Source organism: Armigeres subalbatus, unplaced genomic scaffold (genome assembly GCF_024139115.2).
Source record: "Armigeres subalbatus isolate Guangzhou_Male unplaced genomic scaffold, GZ_Asu_2 Contig205, whole genome shotgun sequence".
NCBI classification, from domain to species: Eukaryota; Metazoa; Arthropoda; class Insecta; order Diptera; family Culicidae; genus Armigeres; species Armigeres subalbatus.
In genome coordinates this window covers 184,138-206,557 of record NW_026942891.1, presented here as the reverse complement: position 1 = coordinate 206,557, position 22,420 = coordinate 184,138, and the positions used below count along the sequence as shown (strand labels likewise).

The window sequence follows — 22,420 nt, the reverse complement described above, 5'->3', positions numbered from 1 at the left end:
GTGATCGATTTTAGTGTGTTTCCAGGTGTAGTCAGGCAGCACACCCTGACAAAACATGTGCAGAATCGAACACTAAAACTGCAACAGTGACCACACCACTATCCTCAAATGACGAGTCGACTTTCCACCGATAAACAATAATGAAAATTCATCATCCAACTACGAATAAAACCGCGGCAGAAGAACGACCACAACATGATGACGAATGGAACGACGTCGAAGACAACGCATCCTATTCATCGTCCGAGTACAATAAGGTAACGCACCAACGCCGGCGATCGAAGCGAAGTAGAGCGATGGCAGCAAAAAGTACGGATCAGTGTTACCTCAACGCGGATCGAATCGAAATTGTTGAGAAAGTGAAGGAAATTTTATGAAATAAGAATGGAAAAGAATTTTTGGAAATAAAAATGACTGTGGTAGGCCGCGCGTGTGGCCAGCATGTCGTAAAAATACTTAGTGAAAATAGTTCTCGAATTCGATCCGGCTGGCACAAAACAGCGAGGAATGCAGCCAGCAAAGTGGAACCGATCAGGTGAAAGACGGATCATCTACAGAATGCGTAATTGGCGAAGTGAAACCATGGATTTAGAGTATTTTATTGTGTGCTGAAAATCGAATTGATAAAGACGATATCATGAAGAGATTGTGCCAATAGATTTCGGATAAATAAAACATCACAATAGTTCCCAGATACCACTAATGGAAGTCTAATGTAATCTATTTTGCAAATATAGTAGAGCCAGAAAGTATAGAAAGAGTCTAAAACTAAACAAAATGAATAATTAATGATCATTATTACTAATGCTAACGTAATTAGAATTAAACCCCTAACATGTGTTAACCAAATTTGTGCGGAAAAGACATTGAACTTACCGATAAGGATTACAAAAACCAACCACTCATATCCAATTCGTAATTCAATCCTAGCTAATCATTCCAATTATCAGGTTTCCTCCTCCGAATCAATTGCCGTCGAAAAATATACATAACAGAACAATCCTCTGTAAGTCTCCTAACGCTTTGCGCGCATTCCTAACACCCCATCATCATAGCCTAGTTTAGATCCTAAAACCTCTCGCTCCTACTGCTGCTGCTGATACTAAATTAGAAACGGTTTATTTTACTTAACTATTTCAATCATATAGTTAACTTTGTTTTATCTGTGTTTTTTTGTCAATATGTAAGGAAATATTAATGAGCTTTAAGTTTTCATTCAATATGTAAACCTTCTTACTTTTTTTTTTGTTTTATCGTTTCATCAATCTTGATTTTTATTTTATTTAGACCCATCTTTTCATATCGCTTTACTGTTTTGACTTACTTGCTACATATGTAATAGTAATGTTTCATTTTTAAACTTCTTTTATATTTAATTGGCTTTTCAGCTCACTTGCTTCTTGTTTAAATCTTGTTACATTTAATGTTATTTGAAAAAGTCATCATGTGTCATATTGGTTTAACGTCATTCAAGACAGACGTTTGATTTTTGTATCATCATTTTTTTTTATTTTGGGGAGTTTGTGAGATGTTTTTGTATGCGGGATTTGATAGTAAGGAAATTGGGATATAAAATATTACGACCTTCTGTTTTATTACAGTTAAATCTGCGTTTGTATGGGTTTGTTAAAATACTTTGTATTCTGTGTTTTTCTTTTCAATATGTTTTCATGCTTGTGTAATCTTTGAAATATCAAGTGTTGATTTTCTGAATCTGAATGGATCACTTTTTGCTACGAATACATGTCCAATGATATTAGAAAAACGAATATAATATTTTCAACGAGAACCTTCTTAGTCTGCGCAATCCTAATATTGAGAATGTTGGTAAAACTGTAATCTACAACATTAAGTAACTGGTTGTTTTCATTAGCGATTGTTTTATATAGTATCTTAAATTGTTTGATACCTTGGTGGTGGTTCTCTCGGTGGTGCTGATTACATTGAACGATTACTACATCTTGCTGTTTATGCTGTTGTTGTCTGTAGCTAAACTGATCTAGAGAGAATGTGCTCCACCACCGTCTGTTGCTAGAAATTGCTTGTAATTCTTTGAATTTCTCCACTGAAATCTCCTTCGTACCATTCTGTTTGTCGCGATTGGCGACGCTAAGGATGTTACTAATATTGAACGGAACAAAAGACGACCGATATTGGAAATGCAGCACATCGCATACAGTTACTGCAGCGATTATTGCAATGATGCTTACTAACAGTTGGACAGTGATCGTGAGATCGATTCCGAACCGAGAATTGTCGCTACAACATCGACTGAAGAAATCATCTGGAAAAGCATTGCTCTGCATTCGCAGAGCGGAACGCAAACGCGAGATGATCGATAACTTGTTATTATCAAAGCAATAATAATAACGGTGAATGTGGAAATCGAGAAAGGCATCAGAACGGAAGAAGGCAACAGCTTGCCGCTCGTTTGCCGCGTGGTAGTCAATTTCAGGAGATCTTGTTGCGCCACCAGCTGAATAAAACTAGCGGTGAGCATTCCTCAATGTTCAATACAAGTACGAATGATATCAATTGGATCAGTATAATGGAGAAAAGAATGGCTGGAAGGTCCAGCAGCTTTTTAAATTGTCCGCACAACTTTACCAATTGGTCATCGTTTTTATCGCTCATTTGCTGAAGATAATCCATGCCGGATTTGTTGATATCGTTGATCGTTTTTCCGTTTTCATTGATTGAATTCATGGCATTGATGTTGTTATTATTGTTATTGATGATGATTTCGCTCTTATTGTATGCGTCAGCAGTGACGCCACAGAGGAAGAAATTTTTGGCAAAACTCAAGGAAGTCAGCACGGGGAAGATGTTGACGAACAAACGGAACAAAGCCACCGAAGAGGATAGGTAGGAAAAGGGAGAGGGACGAATGATAAAAACGTTATTCTTGGAGGGGACAGCGGGAGAGGATGGGAGCGGGGAGGCAGGGTTAGCCCCTTCGGGGGCTAGGCACGGTAAACCTCAGCTTGGGTATTTGCAGTACTGAGCGTAAGTCAGGTCGTAAGTCGGAAAACGCGAAAACTGGATATCGCGACGTTTCCACTGGTCAATAGTGCCCAGATGTTCAAGCTCACGGGACACATTCGCGGCTGGCGATGTCTGAAAAGACAAATTAGGTGTTAAATTAAGGTTTTTAGGGGACAAGTAGAAAAAAATAATGGATCAAAACGAGGAACAAGTTGACCACAGGATTTTAAAGCCCATTCTATGTATTGTAATGCTTAAAAGAAGATAATTCAAATATTGATGGATCAACTCTTTAGCATTCGATTACACTAACTTGTCGAACAATCTTCAACCAAATAATGCAACTTACCTTGTTAGCAAAAACGGTCACGATAAACTTGCCCGGCTGGAAAGTGTCAATCACACGGGCAATCAGATCCCCATAGCTTGAGGATGCAACGTTGCTCTCGAAACTAACGTACGAGAAATCGGGCTCCGGAGTGATGTGGATCGTCATGTAACATCCCTGCGGGGGGAAAAAAGGAAGCTTATAAGCAAATGCGAGATTAAACAAACCTAACATTACAATAACTTAGACAATTAGTTAACAAAAAAACGAATTGTATTGTGATAAAACATGAGCAACAAAAATGAATGTGGGTATTATTATTTAAATTTAGAACCATTGTTCGATTTGCTTCAAATGTTTTCATCTCTATCCAGCATAATCGAATACTAATAATGGAGTACCATTATTTATGTTTATTTGTCTTTGAAAGCATTATCGAACCAGAACTCTCATCATAAAGAATAATCTCAGCCCAAGAAAAATTTACTTCACTTTGTCTACCGTGCCCCAGCACTTCATCTCGGCACGACCTTCAGAAGGACAAGGGCGGGCTACTCGTGATAAAGCATAAAATAAAAGTGGCACGTGCTAAATTGCTTCTTTGGCGCCATCTCCTCTTGCAGCATCGCACTACTGTCTTGTCGTATAGAACAGGGCAGTATGTTTTCGAATTTCTTGCGATGGTAGCGTTAGAATTGAATTAGGCAAAGTGCAGGGGAGTAGTGAAAACACAACAAAGGATACAGGACTAGAACGAAAGACATAAATGATGCAAGACATGACAATAAGTGACAACATTTCAGAAATATTTGAATACATCCATAGGAAGGTAGAAAAATTGCTCGACAAGCAAAAAGTCCGTCTATCGCTTATTTAGTTAAATGTTATCAACAATCAAGAAGACGTACTATTCAATTTAATTTTACTACTTCATATAAGAAACCTGTACAACAGGAGAAATACAACAGTATATGAATTGTAATTTTATTGCTGATAATCATCTTAAATATTGAATTAATGGCTTTTAAATGCAACAAGCATCTACGCCGCTATTCAAATGCGTTCACGAATATCCAAATTGATAACGACTCAAATCGTTCTTAAATCTACTAGAATTGATTTAAAAACACGAGTGTGAAGTTTAGGTACTTTCGATTTTATTTAACAAATGACGTTTAATCGCTTCACTTTCCAGATGTTTATCAGACATTTTAAATGCGTTTCCACATATCTCCTTTACAGGCTCTACTGTAAGTACGTTGCGTCAAATGAATTGAATTGATGTCAAAAACACAAGATGTCGAGCGAACAAAAATGAAGCTTACCTCTTTGTATTTCTTTCCACACTACATGCAGTTGATAAGTATAGGTAGTTGGTAGTTGCATAGTTCGAAGACAACACCAAAAAAAAAAAGAAAAAATAGTTAAGTGAACTGCTATGTAGTAAAGAGCTCGGTTAAGTATCAAAATTCACAGAATTAAAAGAGTAAAGAGTAGCATAAATTTTGCCAGATCTTGAACGAACAAATGAACTATGAGACGAAGAACCGGAAAATTATCCTTACTTAATGATAGATTCGTCTTAGCTTTTAATCTCCTTCAATAATGATTTTGAACAAATGAATATCATCCCTTCGAAACCTATTCTACAGAAAGACATTCAGTTACCAAAAATGGTTGTACGACATTTCGCGGTAAAACATTCCGCGGTTAACCATTTCGCGGTGTACCAGTTCGCGGTCTACCACTTCGCGTTCAGTATCATATCGCGGTATAACATTTCGCGGTTAGTACTATTCTGCGGTGAAACTTTTTGCAGGTTTAATTTTACTAATGTTACAAGTAGTTCAATAATGTGTTCTTTAGCTTTGTAAAGCCTCAAAATTCACCTAATTATTATGTAAAGCGAATAATCATAGAGTTTACATTAGACCTATATAGGGGAACGGTTCGCCACTTCATCTCATAGCTCCTATTTCCATAAAAAACGAAGCAATGGAAAGGAATTTGGTTTTTTTATTATTTTTGTGATTTTTTTCAGCAGTGAGCACGCATGTTGACAAAAAGAAGCGACGAATTTTGTGCCGTATTTCTTTGTTTAGCGATGAGATGGATATATGTACAGTGAGATGGAGATCGGAACAGTTCCCCTAAATTCAAATCCCAACAAAAACAATGTTTTGAAGCAAAACATATTTGCAAATACGACTACCGCTACCGCAACGGGGGTGACAATGGGTCTGGGGGTGAGAATGGGCCATCGCTTTCACCGGCAGTTTAGAGGTCGAAGAGCAAAATCGTCCAAAAAGCTCTCTTATATTTTAGTCTTCTTGCCCTCAATCCAATCTAAAAGCATTCTAAGTGGTTGAAATAGTGACCCATTCTCACCCCCATTTGACCCATTCGCACCCCCTACGACGGTATGTAAAGAATGCGAAACAACACACTTCGTCTTATACCAGGCAAATGCAAATATTAAAAAAAAGCAAAACATAACATTTTGCTTTATACCGGGCAAATCCAAACATTTAAAGAAGGCGAAACAACAGATTTTGCGTTATACCGGGCAAATGCAAACATTTGAAGAAAGCAAAACAACACACTTTGTCTTATACCGGGCAAATGCAAATATTTAAAGAAGGCAAAACATCACAATTTGCCTTATACCGGGCAAATGCGAACATTTAAAGAAGACGAAACAACACATTTTGTCTTATACCGGACAAATGCGAACATTTGAACGAAGCAATGGAAAGGAATTTGGTTTGTTTATTATTTTTGTGATTTTTTTCAGCAGTGAGCACGCATGTTGACAAAAAGAAGCGACGAATTTTGTGCCATATTTCTTTGTTTAGCGATGAGATGGATATATGTACAGTGAGATGGAGATCGGAACAGTTCCCCTAAATTCAGCACAGCACATGATATTTCAAGACAAAATTTTCAAAACGACTTATCTGCTTTTGTAAACAAAGATTCAAACGACGATTTGACGAATCTGATAGCTCTCCCACGCAAACCAACACCATCAGGAGGTAGCGGAAACCTTCACCTACCTATTGGTGGTGTTCGTTTGCGTGGGAGAGCAACCAGATTCGTCATATCGTCGTTTGAATATTTGTTTACAAAAGCAGATATAAGTCGTTTTGAAAATTTTGTCTTGATTTCGTCTAATGCCGGCTAACATTTAAGGAAGATACATTTTGCCTTATGAATAATTTTCAGTTATTCCATCTTCTAAATTCTACCAGAATACCATAGGCTTGTAAGGTATTAAGACAGCGACCTTTATCATATGATATAGTGTATCTTTAAATAACATAAAATAATGCGTAAAAGAAAAGAGAAAAATACTTGAAAGGGAAACGCAATGAAAGAAACGGCCATATAAAGAAGAGAAAATTAAGAGTTAGTTGAAAAGAATGGCAAACTCTTAAAAATACAAAAAAAAAAGTTAATAAGATAAGCTAAGTTTGAATACCGCGAAACGGATCATCGAGAAATTGTAAACCGCGAAATAATATATATCGCGAAACGGAATACCGCCAAATTGTATAAACCGCGAAACAGATTACCGCCAAATGATACAGACCGCGAAATGTCGGACAACCACCAAAAATACTTCGTTCATCACAATTATCCACAGAATTCCAAGATTGGAGGAAACCATACTACGAAATGTTTTATCCCTAAGATAACTGGTGCAAAAAAAAGTATAACGTCCACTTTTGCCTTATTTCAGAAAAATTGATTCTTTAAAAGTAGGGACCTGAGTAGGTAGATTAATTTATCAGGAATACCTCAAAGAAGCCAGTACTACCGTGAGAGACCGAAATCCGTACAGCACCGAATTCCGTCCCCCTCGAGAGATATTACTAAATTAAAGGATGTTTAAGGGTATACAATTATGAATCATCTTATCCAGCTATCTTATCCTGATCTTATACTTGACAGTAAGCTTTCTGGCCGTTGAAATGGAAAATATGCTTTGAAATTAAAATATCACAATTGAAAAACAAATCGCCACTCAGAAAACGCAAAGTTTCAGGCGCCATTTTGTCGGATATAATTTTACCGAAGGTGACTGTGTTTAAATTGCAAATTGTGTTATTAATAGAGTAAGATCATCAGAATAAAAGTCACTTCTCAAGATGCGTATTGACTCATTTACAGGAATATCCTGGTCTGCTTGAAATTAAATATTTTGTAAGAAAATAGCTGTACGCTGTACGGATTATGATCCTATGATTCGAAATCCGTCCACTGTGAACAGAATGTATTAGCATTCAACATTTGGCGAATTACCCTAATTTTATTCATCATTTTATCATATTTTTCGTTGTTATCAATACAATACAGTGGAGCACAGAAAAAATATAGGCCCTCGGGCACCTTTATCAGTAACGACCGTTCTATTTGAGTTCGATTCGTTTTTACCAGAGCCTTTCTAATAAAATTAAATGCTTAGGTGTACGGATTTCGATGCATCACGGTACCCTAGATTTTTTACTGTACATCAATGACATGGCCTATCCTCTATAGTGTCCCGTGACGTGGGCGATCTTTCTTCAGATTATTCTATGGAAGATTACCACCTTTAGCAAAATTAGCTTCTATCTGTCTCAAACGGGTGCATTATCAACCGAGTGGTTGTGGATCCAGCAAAATCACGCACAAAAATGTACTGTAGAAACAAACATATTTGAGGTAAATTCAAACAGAATTTTAGCTTGTTCTAGCAGCAAAAATAAATGTTTGGAACAAAGTGTTACATACTTTATTTACAACTCAAACATGCGTTTTATTTGTTTCAACTCGTGGGATATTAGAAACAAACATGCATATTATTATTTCGATTGATTTTGCGATAGTCGTTTTTCGATTATATCCATTTAAAAAAAAATGGATTAAAAAAACTTTTGCTTATTAAAAATAGTCAAAAATAGTAGTCAATTTTAGAAAAACTAATTGCATAGGGTAAATCACTACTTGGGCCTATGGACCCGGTTCCCGGCTCACTGCACAGAAAACTAATGATTTATACTGTTTGGAAGCCGTAGGTTTATGATTGATATTTTTTAAAAAGTCTCCCATTTATTTTTCACAATACTCAATATTTTTCAATCACTTGTTTTACTCCTAATTGATTCAATTGTAGAAAATAAAAATGTAGATTTCAAAATTTCGCTCTCCGATGCCACACCACTGAGCCGAAGTGATTCTTTCCACTTTTACAAAACGGTATCATCAAGAAAACACCTACCTGAAAATCGTCACAGTGCTCGATACAATCATTGCTTCAAGCTTTTAATCACTACACCATAATGCTAAACACACGCACTTCAATCTTATCACTAGAACATATCACTAGAACTTATATAAAAATACTAGAATACATTTGAAAATATATTTTCAAACCGAACAAAAATTCAGCTCGGCCCAAGAACTTCTAGCTGCACCGTGCTGCCAAAAGGCCAGGATTATGAAAATGATCCTTCATCGTTAATAGGAAAACGGTCTAATACGTTGACGCAATCATGTTATTTATAATTCTCTCGATTTCAAAACGTGAAAAAAATATTGTTTTTAAGTAGAAAATTTGATGAGTAAATATATCTTCTCAACCAAATAAAAACGATTATGAATAACACCATCTGGCATCTTGTTGTCGTGGAACGTGTATATTTTTGTTTACGTCGCATTTTCTACCGTCCCGAGAGAGAATGAGAGTAAAATGTTGAGAGATTGAGTAAAATTTTGTTTAGGCCGGGAACTAGTTTTATGTATGCCGGAATGGAAATCGCTATGACTGAAATGAGTGCTGCACCTCGTTAATTTAAATCAAATAAAAGCTTTTTTGAACGATATTTAGCACGAATAGCTATTTTTAAGCAGAAGTGAACCCCAATGCAGTATTATACAGCCCACAAAATTCAGGAAAAGTTGCTTCCTGTGATAAATATCAATTAAATAATGCAGTCATACGCATGCTAGGCCGGGAATGGGGTAAGAAACCCTACTTGGTGGCTTTTTGTGACAAAATTTACATGTCCAGAATGTTTCATTGAAATCTAAGAGAGTGCTGCCTGCTCCATATACGAGTTGGCGCGAAATGTGTCTTACGTTAATTGACAATCCAAAATTACAACAAGACGCTGTTATTTCCCTTATTTCTAAAACTGCTTTAGGCTGAACATAATATAACTCTACAGCATTTGATAACAAATGCTACATCTCCCTTGCACGTTGCATACATAATATAGGAAGTTTTTTGCTTGACATCAACATTTGGAAGTTTCACTGCTGGTATGCACTCAGTCTGGTATGGACCATTTGATTCTAGTTTGTTGTCTAGGTCTTCAACTGCAAAAAGCCAACATGCATGCGGTCTACCATAAATCTGGAAAAGGGATTCTCTCCATTCAAAAGCCACCATTATCCCTTTCTCAGGGTCTGGAGTAAGTCTCATATGAAGGTGCTTGCCATTTTAGGCCTACATTCATTCTTGGGCCAGTCTTTGATCTTTCCAGTATTTAGTGGGAAGATTTTGGATTTTTTATCTTTCTTTGAGCTGCGTACATGTTCCCCTATTGTAAGGGGTCATCCACAAAGTACGTCACTCCTCTAGGGGTGGGGGGTCCAGAGCAGCGTGAACATTCATACACAAATTTTAGAGGTTTGTTACAAAAAGCATGACGAAGGGGGGAGGGGTGGTTGAAAATCGACAATTTTTGCGTGACGTACTTCATGGATCTTCCCTAAATTCTCCGATTTCATTCTTATGTTCTAACAAAAATATTGAACTTAGTGTGTAATACTTTTTTTGCCATGAAGTTAATTTTAATTTGTTCAACGATCTCATCACCTCGAATTATTTTTGCCTTTCTCGTTCAACAAAAACATTAGTATTAACGCATAAATGATTGTTTTCGAAACACTTACATTCTTGAAAACTCCATTCATTGAGTAACCACACGGATCGAACAAGTAATCGTCGATTACCATTCCGGGAATCAGCTTATGGATACCAGATTTCTGCAAAAAGATGAAAAACAATTCTTTACATGCATAAACTTCCACCCGCAAACAACCGGACACATACCTGCGTAGCCTCCAAGGCCGTGCTGCACACATCTTTGGTAAAAACAGCCATCACTTTCGGGTCCAGATCGGTCATCAGTATCTCGATGGTCTGATCCGGATCAGGTAACTGCAGAGATTCAATCAAATTCATCTTGGCTGACTGATTTTGTAGCTGAGCGAGTGCGTTGCTCATGTTGTGATTAGTATGGTGGTGGTGGTTGATATTGTTGTTCAGCATTTGTTTGTTAGCGGAGCCCCCTCCCCCGCGGCTCAACGTGTAGAGATGCCAGCAGTCACGATTAATCGCGCCCAGGCTGTAGGCGCGTCCATCTTCGAAAAATGAATCCAGGAAGGCGACTTCCTCCTCGAAACCACGATGGGGAGAGACCTGCAATTCCGGCCGCTTGAAGTTCTTTCGCGAGTAGAAGAGATTTTCTATCTCGCCATAGCCGGCGATCTCCGATGCGAGACGTAGCAGCGGTTGCAAGCACTGCAGCGGCGTCGTGGTGCCGCACGTCTTCAGGATCCAACGGCGCTGCGATACGAACATGCTGCTTTCGCTGTATTTTGTTGTCGTTCACGATTGAGTACGGGGGTTACATGTTTGCCATTGACGTCAGATGGGAAATATGAAAAACAGAAGAAAGAATATATTGCAGGGTTGTTACGACTACGCGGATTTCGCGATTTTCGCGGATTTCGCGGTTTTCGCGGATTTGGCGCGGATTTACATAAGGATTTTAGGGTTTCGCGCGGATTTGGCGCGGATTTAGTTTTAGGTGGAAACTTCTAAGAAAAAATCTAAGGAAGTTTATTTGAAAATTAGTTTTATGCCTATCTAGATGGGCTTTATTTTCATTTCCAAATGTTGAGAACAAATTTGCGTTTCAAGTTTATTAACATTATTTTTCGGATATGTCCAAGTCCTTATTTGATGGCATGCATTACACTCTCAAACATTATGTAAACAAATGTTATGAGTAGAGATACGCCACGACGCACACAAACAATGTCTATTGAAGGACATGAACACTCATTTTCATCTTGTCAATTTCTTTCTAATTCCAAGATATTTGTCAGTTTCTGATTGGTTGTTTCATTTACGATGAACCACTCAGCATATAATTTTTCTAAAGTCGTCAGGAATTCTTTCATAATGGAACACTCAGCATATAATTTTTCTAAAGTCGTCAGGAATTCTTCCATATTGGAACATTTTATTTTTCCTTTATAACATTCATCTAGTACGTATAAAGGTTTATACAACAATTGAAAACATAAAAATGTTCTGTGATTTAATGCAGATGCCTCTTAATTTAATAAGTTCTTCCGCAGAAAGTCGATCCAAAATTAGAAGATGATTCTCAAAAGTTATTTCTGGGCTCTGGCGGGTTTTTTATGATATTTTCGACTAACTCCGGTGGTATTTTACAGGATTACCAACAGAAAACGAAGAAACTGATGATCCTTGTATAAATTCCTTGCAAATAAATTTCCACAGCGTAAAGAGGATTTCTGCAGCATTAAAACCCGAAAAATTATTAAGACATTTTGAAAAAATTTCCTGGAGCTGTGACCGCAGGAATGACTATAGAAAATCGAAAACAATGCCGCCTTGAATTTACAAAAGAGTTATAGCGATGATCACAGATAATTCTTTAATAAGTGCTCAAAAATAGAACCGGGAGTTTTTCCGCAGGAAGTCTCCAATCATTTTTTGCAAGAATTCCTAAAGCGCTTTCCGTAGGAATTCATGAAGGGATTTCTGCAAGCAAGCTCTGAAGATATTCCGCAAATATTTTTGTGGAGAATTTACTTGAATTCACGACAAATTTCCCAGGGGAATTTTTGTAAGAATACTCGAAGGAATTCCCACAGATGTTCTCGGAAGAATTTCCACAGATAATTTGGAGCAACTTCTGCACTTCAGCAGATCCACGGGCAGTTGGATTTCTGAAAACATTTCCATGAAAATTTCCGGGAGAATTTCCGGAGGATGACCCGCAGAAATCTTTGGGATGAATAAGTAAGAATGGTAAAAAAAAATTCTGCCTGAATTTTTAGAAAAGCTTGTTACAAGAATTGAAGAAGAAAATACGGACTAATTTCTGTTGGAGTTCACCCAAATTATTCTGCCGTATTTCCAAAGAAATTTCTTCTGAAATTTCTAAAAATATTCCTCTGGAATTTTTGAAGAAATTTACGCTTGATTCTGACTTAAAAATCAACGAAGCTTGAGCAACTATGTTAGATTTTGTATTATTTGTTTCTTGATATGGATTCAAATATTTGTTTCACAGAAGTTTTATTTAAAAACGGAGCTTCATTGTCTAATTCCTTAATATCTAAGCAAGTTTGTCTTGTGATCAATAACTACAACGAAGCTGCCTTATCAATTACTTTAGAAGAAATTGCGGTTTTGGCAGATATTTTAATTTTTGCCACGTTTATATTTAATCAATTATGATCAAATCTGGCCTTAACATTCATTTGTAATCAACGTACCTTGTGCCGAATTTTATAAAGTTCTATCAACAAAAAAAAAGGAATAAAACATGCCAAAGCCATCATCTAATCCAAAAAGCGGTTTTTATGCAAATACTTTTGACTGTTTAGTTCTTGTTCCCTTAGATTCAGTACTTCTAGTGCCGAATAAGGTCATTTATAAGGGTTGTAATACTTTCTGCCGGTTTATTAGTCATATTAGCATTTTGATACAAACAGTTGCAGTTTAAAATCATATTTGAAATCAGTAATAATTGTAAAAAAAGAACTTGAAGAGAAGACGCTCAATAAATTGTTATACAAAAATTGACATTTAACGTATATTTGCTTAGAATTTAGATCTGGATCGCGCGGATTTGGCGCGGAATGAATTTCATGTCGCGCGGAAATGGCGCGGATTTGATTTTAGTCGGCGCGGATTTGGCGCGGAAAATATTTCAGGATCTCCGTAACAACCCTGATATTGGAAAATTAGGGCTTGCGTATAGACTGTACACTGCCAAAAATATCTGTATAAGATATATGTGTCGCCGTTATAAATTTTTGCAATAGCTCCACTTTAATATAATCGATATAGAACCACACATAAATTAAATAATTGCTAATTCGTGACCACACATAAAGTTGATTTGGATATATATGTTATTAGTAGTTCGCGTGGAGATTGGCTATGTGTGCGCTGATATACAACATAAGTTGAATCTATGGATTTTTGCCAATAAATATGTGTGGATTTTTAGTAGTGTAGAGTGTGCAGGCCAGAGCGGTTGAGTTGAAATGATGCCAAAAAGACTAAATTAGGAATTTAATTAGTTATTTACTTCCACTGGAATTAGTTTTCTGTTTTCACGTGCTTTGTTAGCGCTACGTATGGTATTGCGTAGTGAATATTTTTGTTCATAAAGTATCAAGTGTACGGCTTATATTTATCACCTAGAGTAACAAAAAAAATAACAGGACAGCCAATGGGGTCATTTCTTTTGTATTTTCAGCAGTGAGTCATCGTTCAAAATAATAATCAATCGTCTACGCTGTTTGCATTAATATGTTCTATAGAATTATAGTCGCTCTCTACACTGTGCTATCCGTATTTCGTGAAAAGGACACCGTTTCAGGTTTCTTCACAATCCCACCTGACACACGGAAAATATTTCATATCAACATTTATCGTAAGATATCCTCAATTATAAGGTTAAAGGATGTCCGATACGACTTGTGATTAATTAAATCTGCTGAACGATGAATGAGAAATTTTTAGTTGCCTCTTGGTGTGATTTGGCAGAAGCCAGGCTAAATGGTCGAGAGCAAGGATACCCGTTGTATATTCAACACAAACGCCAGAAACCAGATAACGGCGTGTGAAAAAGATTCTGAAACTTCCTTGTTGACTTTAACCTGTGGTTGATCAATTGCACTAAATGTCAAAATTTGTCCCAGTTCGTCTAATTGTCGTCGTCGATTGCGTCCGACATCACCGTCATCTCAGAGCAGAAATATGGGACATCAACGGAAGACCAGCCACTCAAACTACGAAGAGCAAGCAGTGTCACAGCTTCCGGTGATGGTCAGCCTGGATATTTGAATCATCTCAACATTTGACTATTTGGGTTCGATTTGCGATGTGAGCATTACTTATTTGGTTAACAAACATTGTTTTATGAATTCCAGAAGGCAAGCGTTTACGTACCTGACAGAGGAAAGCTTATTCTGTCGGATACATACCGCGGTACCGTCAACTGGGGGGAAGATGATCATTTTTAAGACAAAACATGCAATAACAACGTGTGTTTACATTTTAAATCGAAACAAATATTTTCAAAACATGTACTACTATACGTTGCAATAATCAACAACTTTAGTTTTCTGAAATGCATTTGCCTTTATTAAAATAAATTAAATTATCACACATTTTTTGAGTAATGTGGTTTGGGGTGAAGTTGATCAAGACAGCTCTACTAAAATCATTATGACCTAGTAGTCAAAATACACTAGGTTATTTGTATGAATGTTGAATTTACTACATAAAGAAGTCTACGAAGTCAATATTTGAACCGAAAATAGCGTCATTTATAACTATCTCTCTCTTTCTTCCACAAAATACATTTTCATGATTATAATCGAAAAACTCCGATTTCTACCTAGCGGTAACATTACTTGAACGAAGAATATTGTTGACTACCGTTTCATAAAAAAATTTGGCACTTTTGACTTACACATCAAATGATCATCTTCACCTCAATGATCTTCTTCCCCCCAGTTGACGGTACTCAGTAAATTCTTGCTTTAGCAGAAATTTGTCTTTAATTGCATTTGCAAATTATATTTGCGGATGCTTTAATAGAAATTCGCTTACCATCAAGTCGAGTAATTTTAATCCTATTATCAATTTTATACCGTAGTTACTCAAATCCCCAACAGACTCATACTCGGTACACTCGTCACATGCACATTAATCTGAGACATTTTGTTACTACCTATTGCATAAATAAACACATTTTCTCGGAAACAATCAGATCTAGGACATTATAGTTGTCCAACAATGAAATAATGTTGAAATTTTGCATTTAAGTGCATTTAAGGTGGTGTTCGAAATTTTAAATGTGTTTGGAATTTGAGACAATTTTCAATATGCGTGTTCGGCGTTTTGATACAAAGTTTGGCAGAATAAAATCATTCAGCATTAATAGTTACCATCAATAAAATATGGTTATTTAGCGTTTATATTAACTCATTTTACGATAGACAGGGATACCTTCGAGGTGGTCGAGGAATTCGTCTACCTCGGATCCTTGCTAACGGCTGACAACAACGTTAGTTGTGGAATACGAAGGCGCATCATCTGTGGAAGTCGGGCCTACTACGGGCTCCATAAGAAACTGCGGTCGAAAAAGATTCGCCACCGCACCAAATGTGTCATGTACAAGACGTTAATAAGATCGGTAGTCCTCTACGGACATTAAACATGGACAATGCTCGAGGAGGACTTGCAAGCACTCGGAGTATTCGAGAGACGGGTGCTTAGGACCATCTTTGACGGTGTGCAAGAAGACGGTGTGTGGCGGCGAAGAATGAACCATGAGCTCGCCCAACTCTACGGCGAACCCAGTATCCATAAGGTAGCTAAAGCCGGAAGGGTACGATGGGCAGGACATGTTGCAAGAATGCCGGACAGCAACCCTGCAAAGATGGTGTTCGCTTCCGATCCGGCAGGTACGAGACGGCGTGGAGCGCAGCGAGCGAGATGGGCAGACCAGGTGCAGAACGACTTGGCGAGCGTGGGGCGTATCCGAGGATGGAGAGATGCGGCCTCGAACCGTGCATTGTGGCGTCAAATTGTTGATTCAGTGTTATCTGTTTAGATGTTAACTAAATAAAAAAATTAACTCATTTGCCTAAAATTACACGCGGCACTCCTCTTGGGAATCGACGCACCGCTCTGTTTGCTGCCAGTATACACGATTTTTATGGGGAGATAACATGCTGTTTCCTAAGGTGTGGTTGCTCCTTTCGTCTAAGCGCCGCGTGGAATTTCGTGCAAATGCGCTTTTGGGAATATTACGGGCCGATATCCTCGTAGCGGCTTTTTAAGCTGCGTTCACGCCGCGTCCACGCAAGGTACCCATTATCAAATGGAGCTGGATACGTAATTAATAGTAGACAAATAAGACGGAAACAAATAAAATTATTATGGAGGGGGTTTTCAAGTTTATACTACCGAAAATATAATAAAAATTTCAACCTTCCATGAAAATTCTTCAAAAAAAACAAGGAAGTTTTTTTTTTCGTCAATTAGTTTTTACTAGACGAACGGATCTTGCTCGGGTCGTTTTATTTTTGACCTAACCAATTATTAAAAGTCAATTATTTAGATGATTGAAGCCAAGGATGTTAACGATCATTCGTAATTTGCGTTCGATCATTTAGTAGTTTGTCAATAACACATTCCAGAAGCTGAATTTCAAAATATGTTGTATGATGGACTTCTAGTGCGAAGGTTTTTCTATAACTCTGTCTAATGGTTCGTTGTTTGAATTCCACTAGTAACGGAGTTATAGCTATAGTTTCAGTAACTTAGACTAAATGAAAACAAAATTCCAATCATTTAGTTTGAATTACTGCAACTAGCGCTCTAACTTCGTTATTAGTTGAATTCTAATAATGAACCATTAGGCAAAGTTGTAGAAAAACCTTCGCACTAGAAGTCCATCATACAACATATTTTGAAATTCAGCTCCTGGAATGTGTTATTGACAAACTACTAAATGATCGAACGCAAATTACGAATGATTGTTAACATCCTTGATTGAAGCATCGCACTTAAGATCGATTTCAGGTCGAGCTTGATGGTTTTCTTTAGAAGTCATGAAAACGTAGTATTATTACATTTGATCAACTTTTCCAGTGAATTGTTCTATCATTTCACATCGATTAGTGAGATCGGTTCAGCTGATCGTGAGTTATATTGTCCCAAAGGAAATGCAAACTCATTTATATATACAGAGATTTCCCATCTACTTCATTTCTGTTAATTTCCCAAGTGCAATAAATCAAAACGGAACATTGAAAAGTAGCGAGTGTTATATTTTGTATTCAACTTTTTTCCTTTTTCGTTTATTTATTACTAGCAGATTCAACGAAATTCGTTTCGCCTGAAATTGATTTATTCTCTGATTAGCACTCGAGTTGATGATGATGATGATACTACCATCTATTGTAGCAAAGCACCTGCCGATAGCACTGGCCATATCTGACAAACGATTTGATCATGATTATGCTATTGTTTGTATTTCATCAGACTCCTGTATGAAGGGCCAAAAATGGGTGGGGTGGTTCCATAAGCAAAGACGCTTATGCGAATCCACGGGATGAATAGAGAATCTCCTTCCAGAAGAAAGTTCGTCTAATCAGTGCTTCGATATCATCGTTCTCGTTGAGACTCGGCTGAATGATGACACGCTTTCCAGCCAGATATTAGGTCCTGCTTAAGGTAGCCTCACACCTCGGGAAAATTTTCCGCCCTATGTTTTTTTAACGGGGCCAGGATTTTGATTTTCCGTGCCCAAATCCCGAAAACATCGCATAATGTAAAAACACATGGGGAAAAAATCCGCGGAACAAATTCCCGAGGTGTGAGGCTACCTTGACGAGGTTTTTCGATGTGATCGAAATTCCAACAACAGTCGTAAAATCATAGGAGGCGGGGTACTGGTTGCCGTGAATTCTAGTCTCAAATCAAAAATTGTTGTAAACTCTTCGTGGGACTGCCTCGACTTATGTCGTTTTCGTTTTTGAGGTGTAGCGACACCGTTTAGTGCAGCATTTTGCACGGCAAAAACGATCGTTTTGAGTGCAGTTGGGTTTGTTTGTTATGGATACCTGTTGGAAACCATAAAAAGAAAACAATAACAACGGGAGATACTTGACAACAAACTACACTACACGGCACACTCTGATTTTTTCTGGTGCTACACTGCTTGTTTCAGTGCAAGAAAAATGCTACACTGGTGTAGCACGAAAATCAAAAACGAACATTTTTGGTGCAAAAGTGTAGCACGAGTGTAGCTACACCGCAAAAACGAAAACGACATTAGTGACCAGAAACAGTTTTTGTGTGCGCTGTATATCCCACCCGACCGAGTCCGGAATACAGCAAACTGCAGTTCGCTTTCCTATATTTTAGAAATAGCAACTGCTTTTGATGAGATCATAGTTCTGGGGGATTTTAATCTACCAAGCATAATAAGCGTCGATGGGCGTGTGGTCTACATACCGGCCTCCCGACCCCGACGTCCATGGTTCGAACCCAGTCTGCCGCACTTTATTATACCCGTAATGCTGGGTAGACACCTTTACGTGGTGTGTTACGGGGTAAGATCTACCACGGTTACATTGCCAGCTACAGGCAAATCCTGACCCAACGAATACCTTCCTCATTATCCAACTCCGTGGTACTTATGAGGGTGTCGCTAAGTCGGTGGCCTCTCGTTAAGTAAGTATTACATCAACACTTCCTTCCTCTCCTTAGTTACGGTGAAGATGGGCGTGGCCAGGAGTAGTAATCCTCATGCTTTTGTTATTTTTGTTTAAGACTGGAATCAAGGACCACTCCCCTTCTTGATTTCTGATAGCATTCTAGATAAGGATCTCAAAAGTAAAACATGAGTACACTCAACCCTCTTTTTACGTCACTTATTGGGGGGACGTAAACCGAATGTGACGTAAAAAGAATTTTTGCTAAAATTTCTAGTATTTCACTTAATTTATTGATCGTGAGGATACTTTCAAATACATTCACTTGCGTCTTACATGAGGTATTGTAAGATCTCTCCAAATCCAGGAGATGTTATAAGATCTCCAAATCGTCCTGGAGTTTGAATCAAATAGTCTACCGAATCTACCAAAGCCTTCATGATGTCCCAAGCCGTGGTATCAGCTCAATTATGTCCTCCAAGGATTTGTCTTTCATTTGCGTCTCAAAACAAGATACATGAAGAGTTGTAAGATCTCCAAATTGCCCTGAAGTTTGAATCAAATGGTCTAACGAATCAACCAAGGCTTCATTGATGTCCCCAGTCTCGGTGTCAACCCAATTTTGTCCTCCGATTATTTGTCTTTCACTTCCGTCTGCAATTCTTGCAAATATGAAGTTGTAAGATCTCCAAATTATCCTGGAGTTTGAATCAAATGGTCTACCGAATCTACTGAGGCTTGCACGATGTCCTCAGCTGCGGTATCATCCCACTCATGCCCTCCGAGTATTTGTCTTTCACTTGCGCCTCAAGTCCATGTATATGAGGTGTTTAAAGATCTGCAAATTGTCCTGGAGTTTGAATCAGATGGTCTACAGAATCAACCAAGGCTTCCACGATGTCCCCAGCCTCGGTGTCAACCCAATTTTGTTTTCTGAATATTGGTCTTTTACTAACGTCTCAAATACAGGCATATTCGATATTGTAAGATCTCCAAATTGTCCTGGAGTTCAAATCAAATGGTCTACCGAATCAACAAAGCCTTTATGATGTCCTAAGCCGTGGTATCAACTCAATTATGTTAGCTGGATATTTGACTTTCACTTGCGTCTCAAAACAAGACATATGAGGTGTTGTAAGATCTCCAAATTGTGCTGGAGTTTGAATCAAATGGTGTAATGAATCAACCAAGGCTACCATGGTGCCCCCAGTCGCGGTATCATCCCAATCATGCCCTCCGAGTATTTGTCTTTCACTTGCGTCTCAAGTCCAGGTATATGAGATGTTTCAAGATCTCCAAATTGTCCTGAAGTTTGAATCAAATGGTCTACTGAATCAACTAAGGCTTCCACGATGTCCAGAGCCGCGGCGTCAACCCAGTTTTGTCTTCTAAGTATTGGTATTTTACTAACGTCTCAAATACAGGTATATGAGATGCTCTAAGTTCTCCAAATTGTGCTGGAGATTAAATCAAATGATCTATCGAATCAACTAAAGATTTCATGATGTCCTAAGCCGGGGTATCAACTCAAATATGTTCTCTTAATATCCTTCTTTCACTTGCGTCTCAAAACAAGACATATGAGGTGTTGTAAGATCTCCAAATTGTCCTGGAGTTTGAATCAAATGGTCTAATGAATCAATCAAGGCTTCCATGGTTCCTCCAACTGCGGTGTCAACCCAATTTTGTCTTCGAAGTATTAGTCTTTCACTTGAGTCACACATTTTAGCATGTGAGATGTTGTAAGATCTTCAAATTGTCCTTGAGTTTGAATCAAATGGTCTACCAAATCAACCAAGACATCCATGATTTCTTCACTCGCGGTATGAACTTAATTGTATTCCAAAGTTGTCCTGGAATTTGGAAAGTTTGCGAATTGCGTCTCAAATTCTGACATGTAACATGTAAGATCTCCCAATTGTTCTAGAGATTGAATCAAATGGTCTACCGAATCAATCAAGGCTTCCATTATGTCCCCAGCCACGAAGTCTAGACTTCAGATATTTCTTCGACGACCTGGAATGGAATAATTGTTGAATGCGTATCTAGTATGGATCTCTGGATCAAAATGGGATGAACCATTTAAAAATAATAATCCTGTAGACCTAAAGACCTGTACTCCATGACTTTCTTAAATTACCTGGAATGGAACAATAGTTGAAGAGGTATTCAATTTAGTCCTATGGATCAAAACGGGTAGGAGCAAGTTTTTTTTAAGAGATAACAGCCTTTGGTTACGCGTGTTGACCGTAAAGCTTAAATTTCAGGGATGGGTGATATTCATTGATTATATGCAATGGAACAATAGTTAAAGCCGTATTCACTTTGGTTCTACGGATCAAAAAGGGTATGGCCCATATGAATTGACCGAATATAGTCACAATCAAATTACTACAACCATCCCTACAAACATTTTAGTTTTATGTTGTTTTTACCGTCATATAGAGCAAATAATGGTTTTCATGACCGTTATAGAACTAAAAATGTTCCTTGGGATGTTTATCTGACTTGTGCTGCTCGGGTTGTTATCGCGGCTGGGGACATCATGAAGGCCTTGGTTGATTCGACAGACCATTCGATTCAAGCTCCAGGACAATTTGGAGATCTTAAAACAACTCATATGCCTGGAATTGAAACGCAAGAGAAAGACAAATACCCTGGAAACATAATTGAACTGATACCACGGCTTGGGACATCATGGAAGCCTCGGTTGATTCGGCAGACCATTTGATTCAAACTCCAGGACGATTTGGAGATCGTACTACATCTCATGTGTGTGGATTTGAGACGCAAATGAAAGAAAAATACTCGGAGGACATAATTGGGTTGATACCGCAGCTGGGGACATCATGGAAGCCTCGGTTGATTCGGCAGACCATTTGATTAAAACTCCAGGACGACTTGGAGATCTTACGACATCTCATATGTCTGGATTTGAGACGCAAGTAAAAGAAAAATACTTGGAGGACATAATTGGGTGGTTACCGTAGCTGAAAACATCTTGGGAGACTTGGTTGATTCGGTGGACCATTTGATTCAAACTTCAGGTCAATTTGCAGATCTTAGAACAATTCATATGCCTACATGTGAGACGCAAGTAAACGACAAATACTCGGAAAACATAATTGGCAGCGGCTGGGGACATCATGGAAGCCTTGGTTGATTCGGCAGATCATTTGATTCAAACTCCTGGATGATTTGGAGATCTTACTACATCTCATATGTCTGGATTTGAGACGCAAGTGAAAGACAAATATTCGGAGGACATAATTGGGTTGATACCGCGGCTGGGGACATCATGAAAGCCTTGGTTGATTCGGCAGAACATTTGATTCAAACTCCAGGACGATTTGGAGATTTTACTACATCTCATATATATGGATTTAAGACCCAAGTGAAAGACAAATATTCGGAAGACATAATTGGGTTGATACCGCGGCTGGGGACATCATGAAAGCCTTGGTTGATTCGGCAGAACATTTGATTTAAACTCCAGGCCGATTTGGAGATCTTAGAACAACTCCTATGCCTGGATTCAAGACGCGAGCG

General features: G+C 38.0%; 1 protein-coding gene across 2 annotated transcripts in view; it reads right to left on the bottom strand.

Annotated features, from left to right (window-relative positions):
• Nucleotides 1–686: 686 nt before the first annotated feature.
• Nucleotides 687–22,420, bottom strand: part of LOC134203658 (S-adenosylmethionine decarboxylase proenzyme-like) — a 63,549-nt gene continuing 41,815 nt past the window's right edge. The window contains exons 3-7 of one of the 2 annotated variants that reach the window (XM_062678541.1): nucleotides 10,416–10,956; nucleotides 10,256–10,348; nucleotides 4,639–4,659; nucleotides 3,335–3,490; nucleotides 687–3,117 (exon numbers count right to left, since the gene is read on the bottom strand). In XM_062678541.1, coding sequence (XP_062534525.1) covers nucleotides 2,980–3,117; nucleotides 3,335–3,490; nucleotides 4,639–4,659; nucleotides 10,256–10,348; nucleotides 10,416–10,956 — 949 coding nt within the window. In that variant the 3' untranslated portion in view covers nucleotides 687–2,979. The remainder of the gene's footprint in view (nucleotides 3,118–3,334; nucleotides 3,491–4,638; nucleotides 4,660–10,255; nucleotides 10,349–10,415; nucleotides 10,957–22,420) is intronic. The other variant, XM_062678542.1, reaches the window with a different exon arrangement.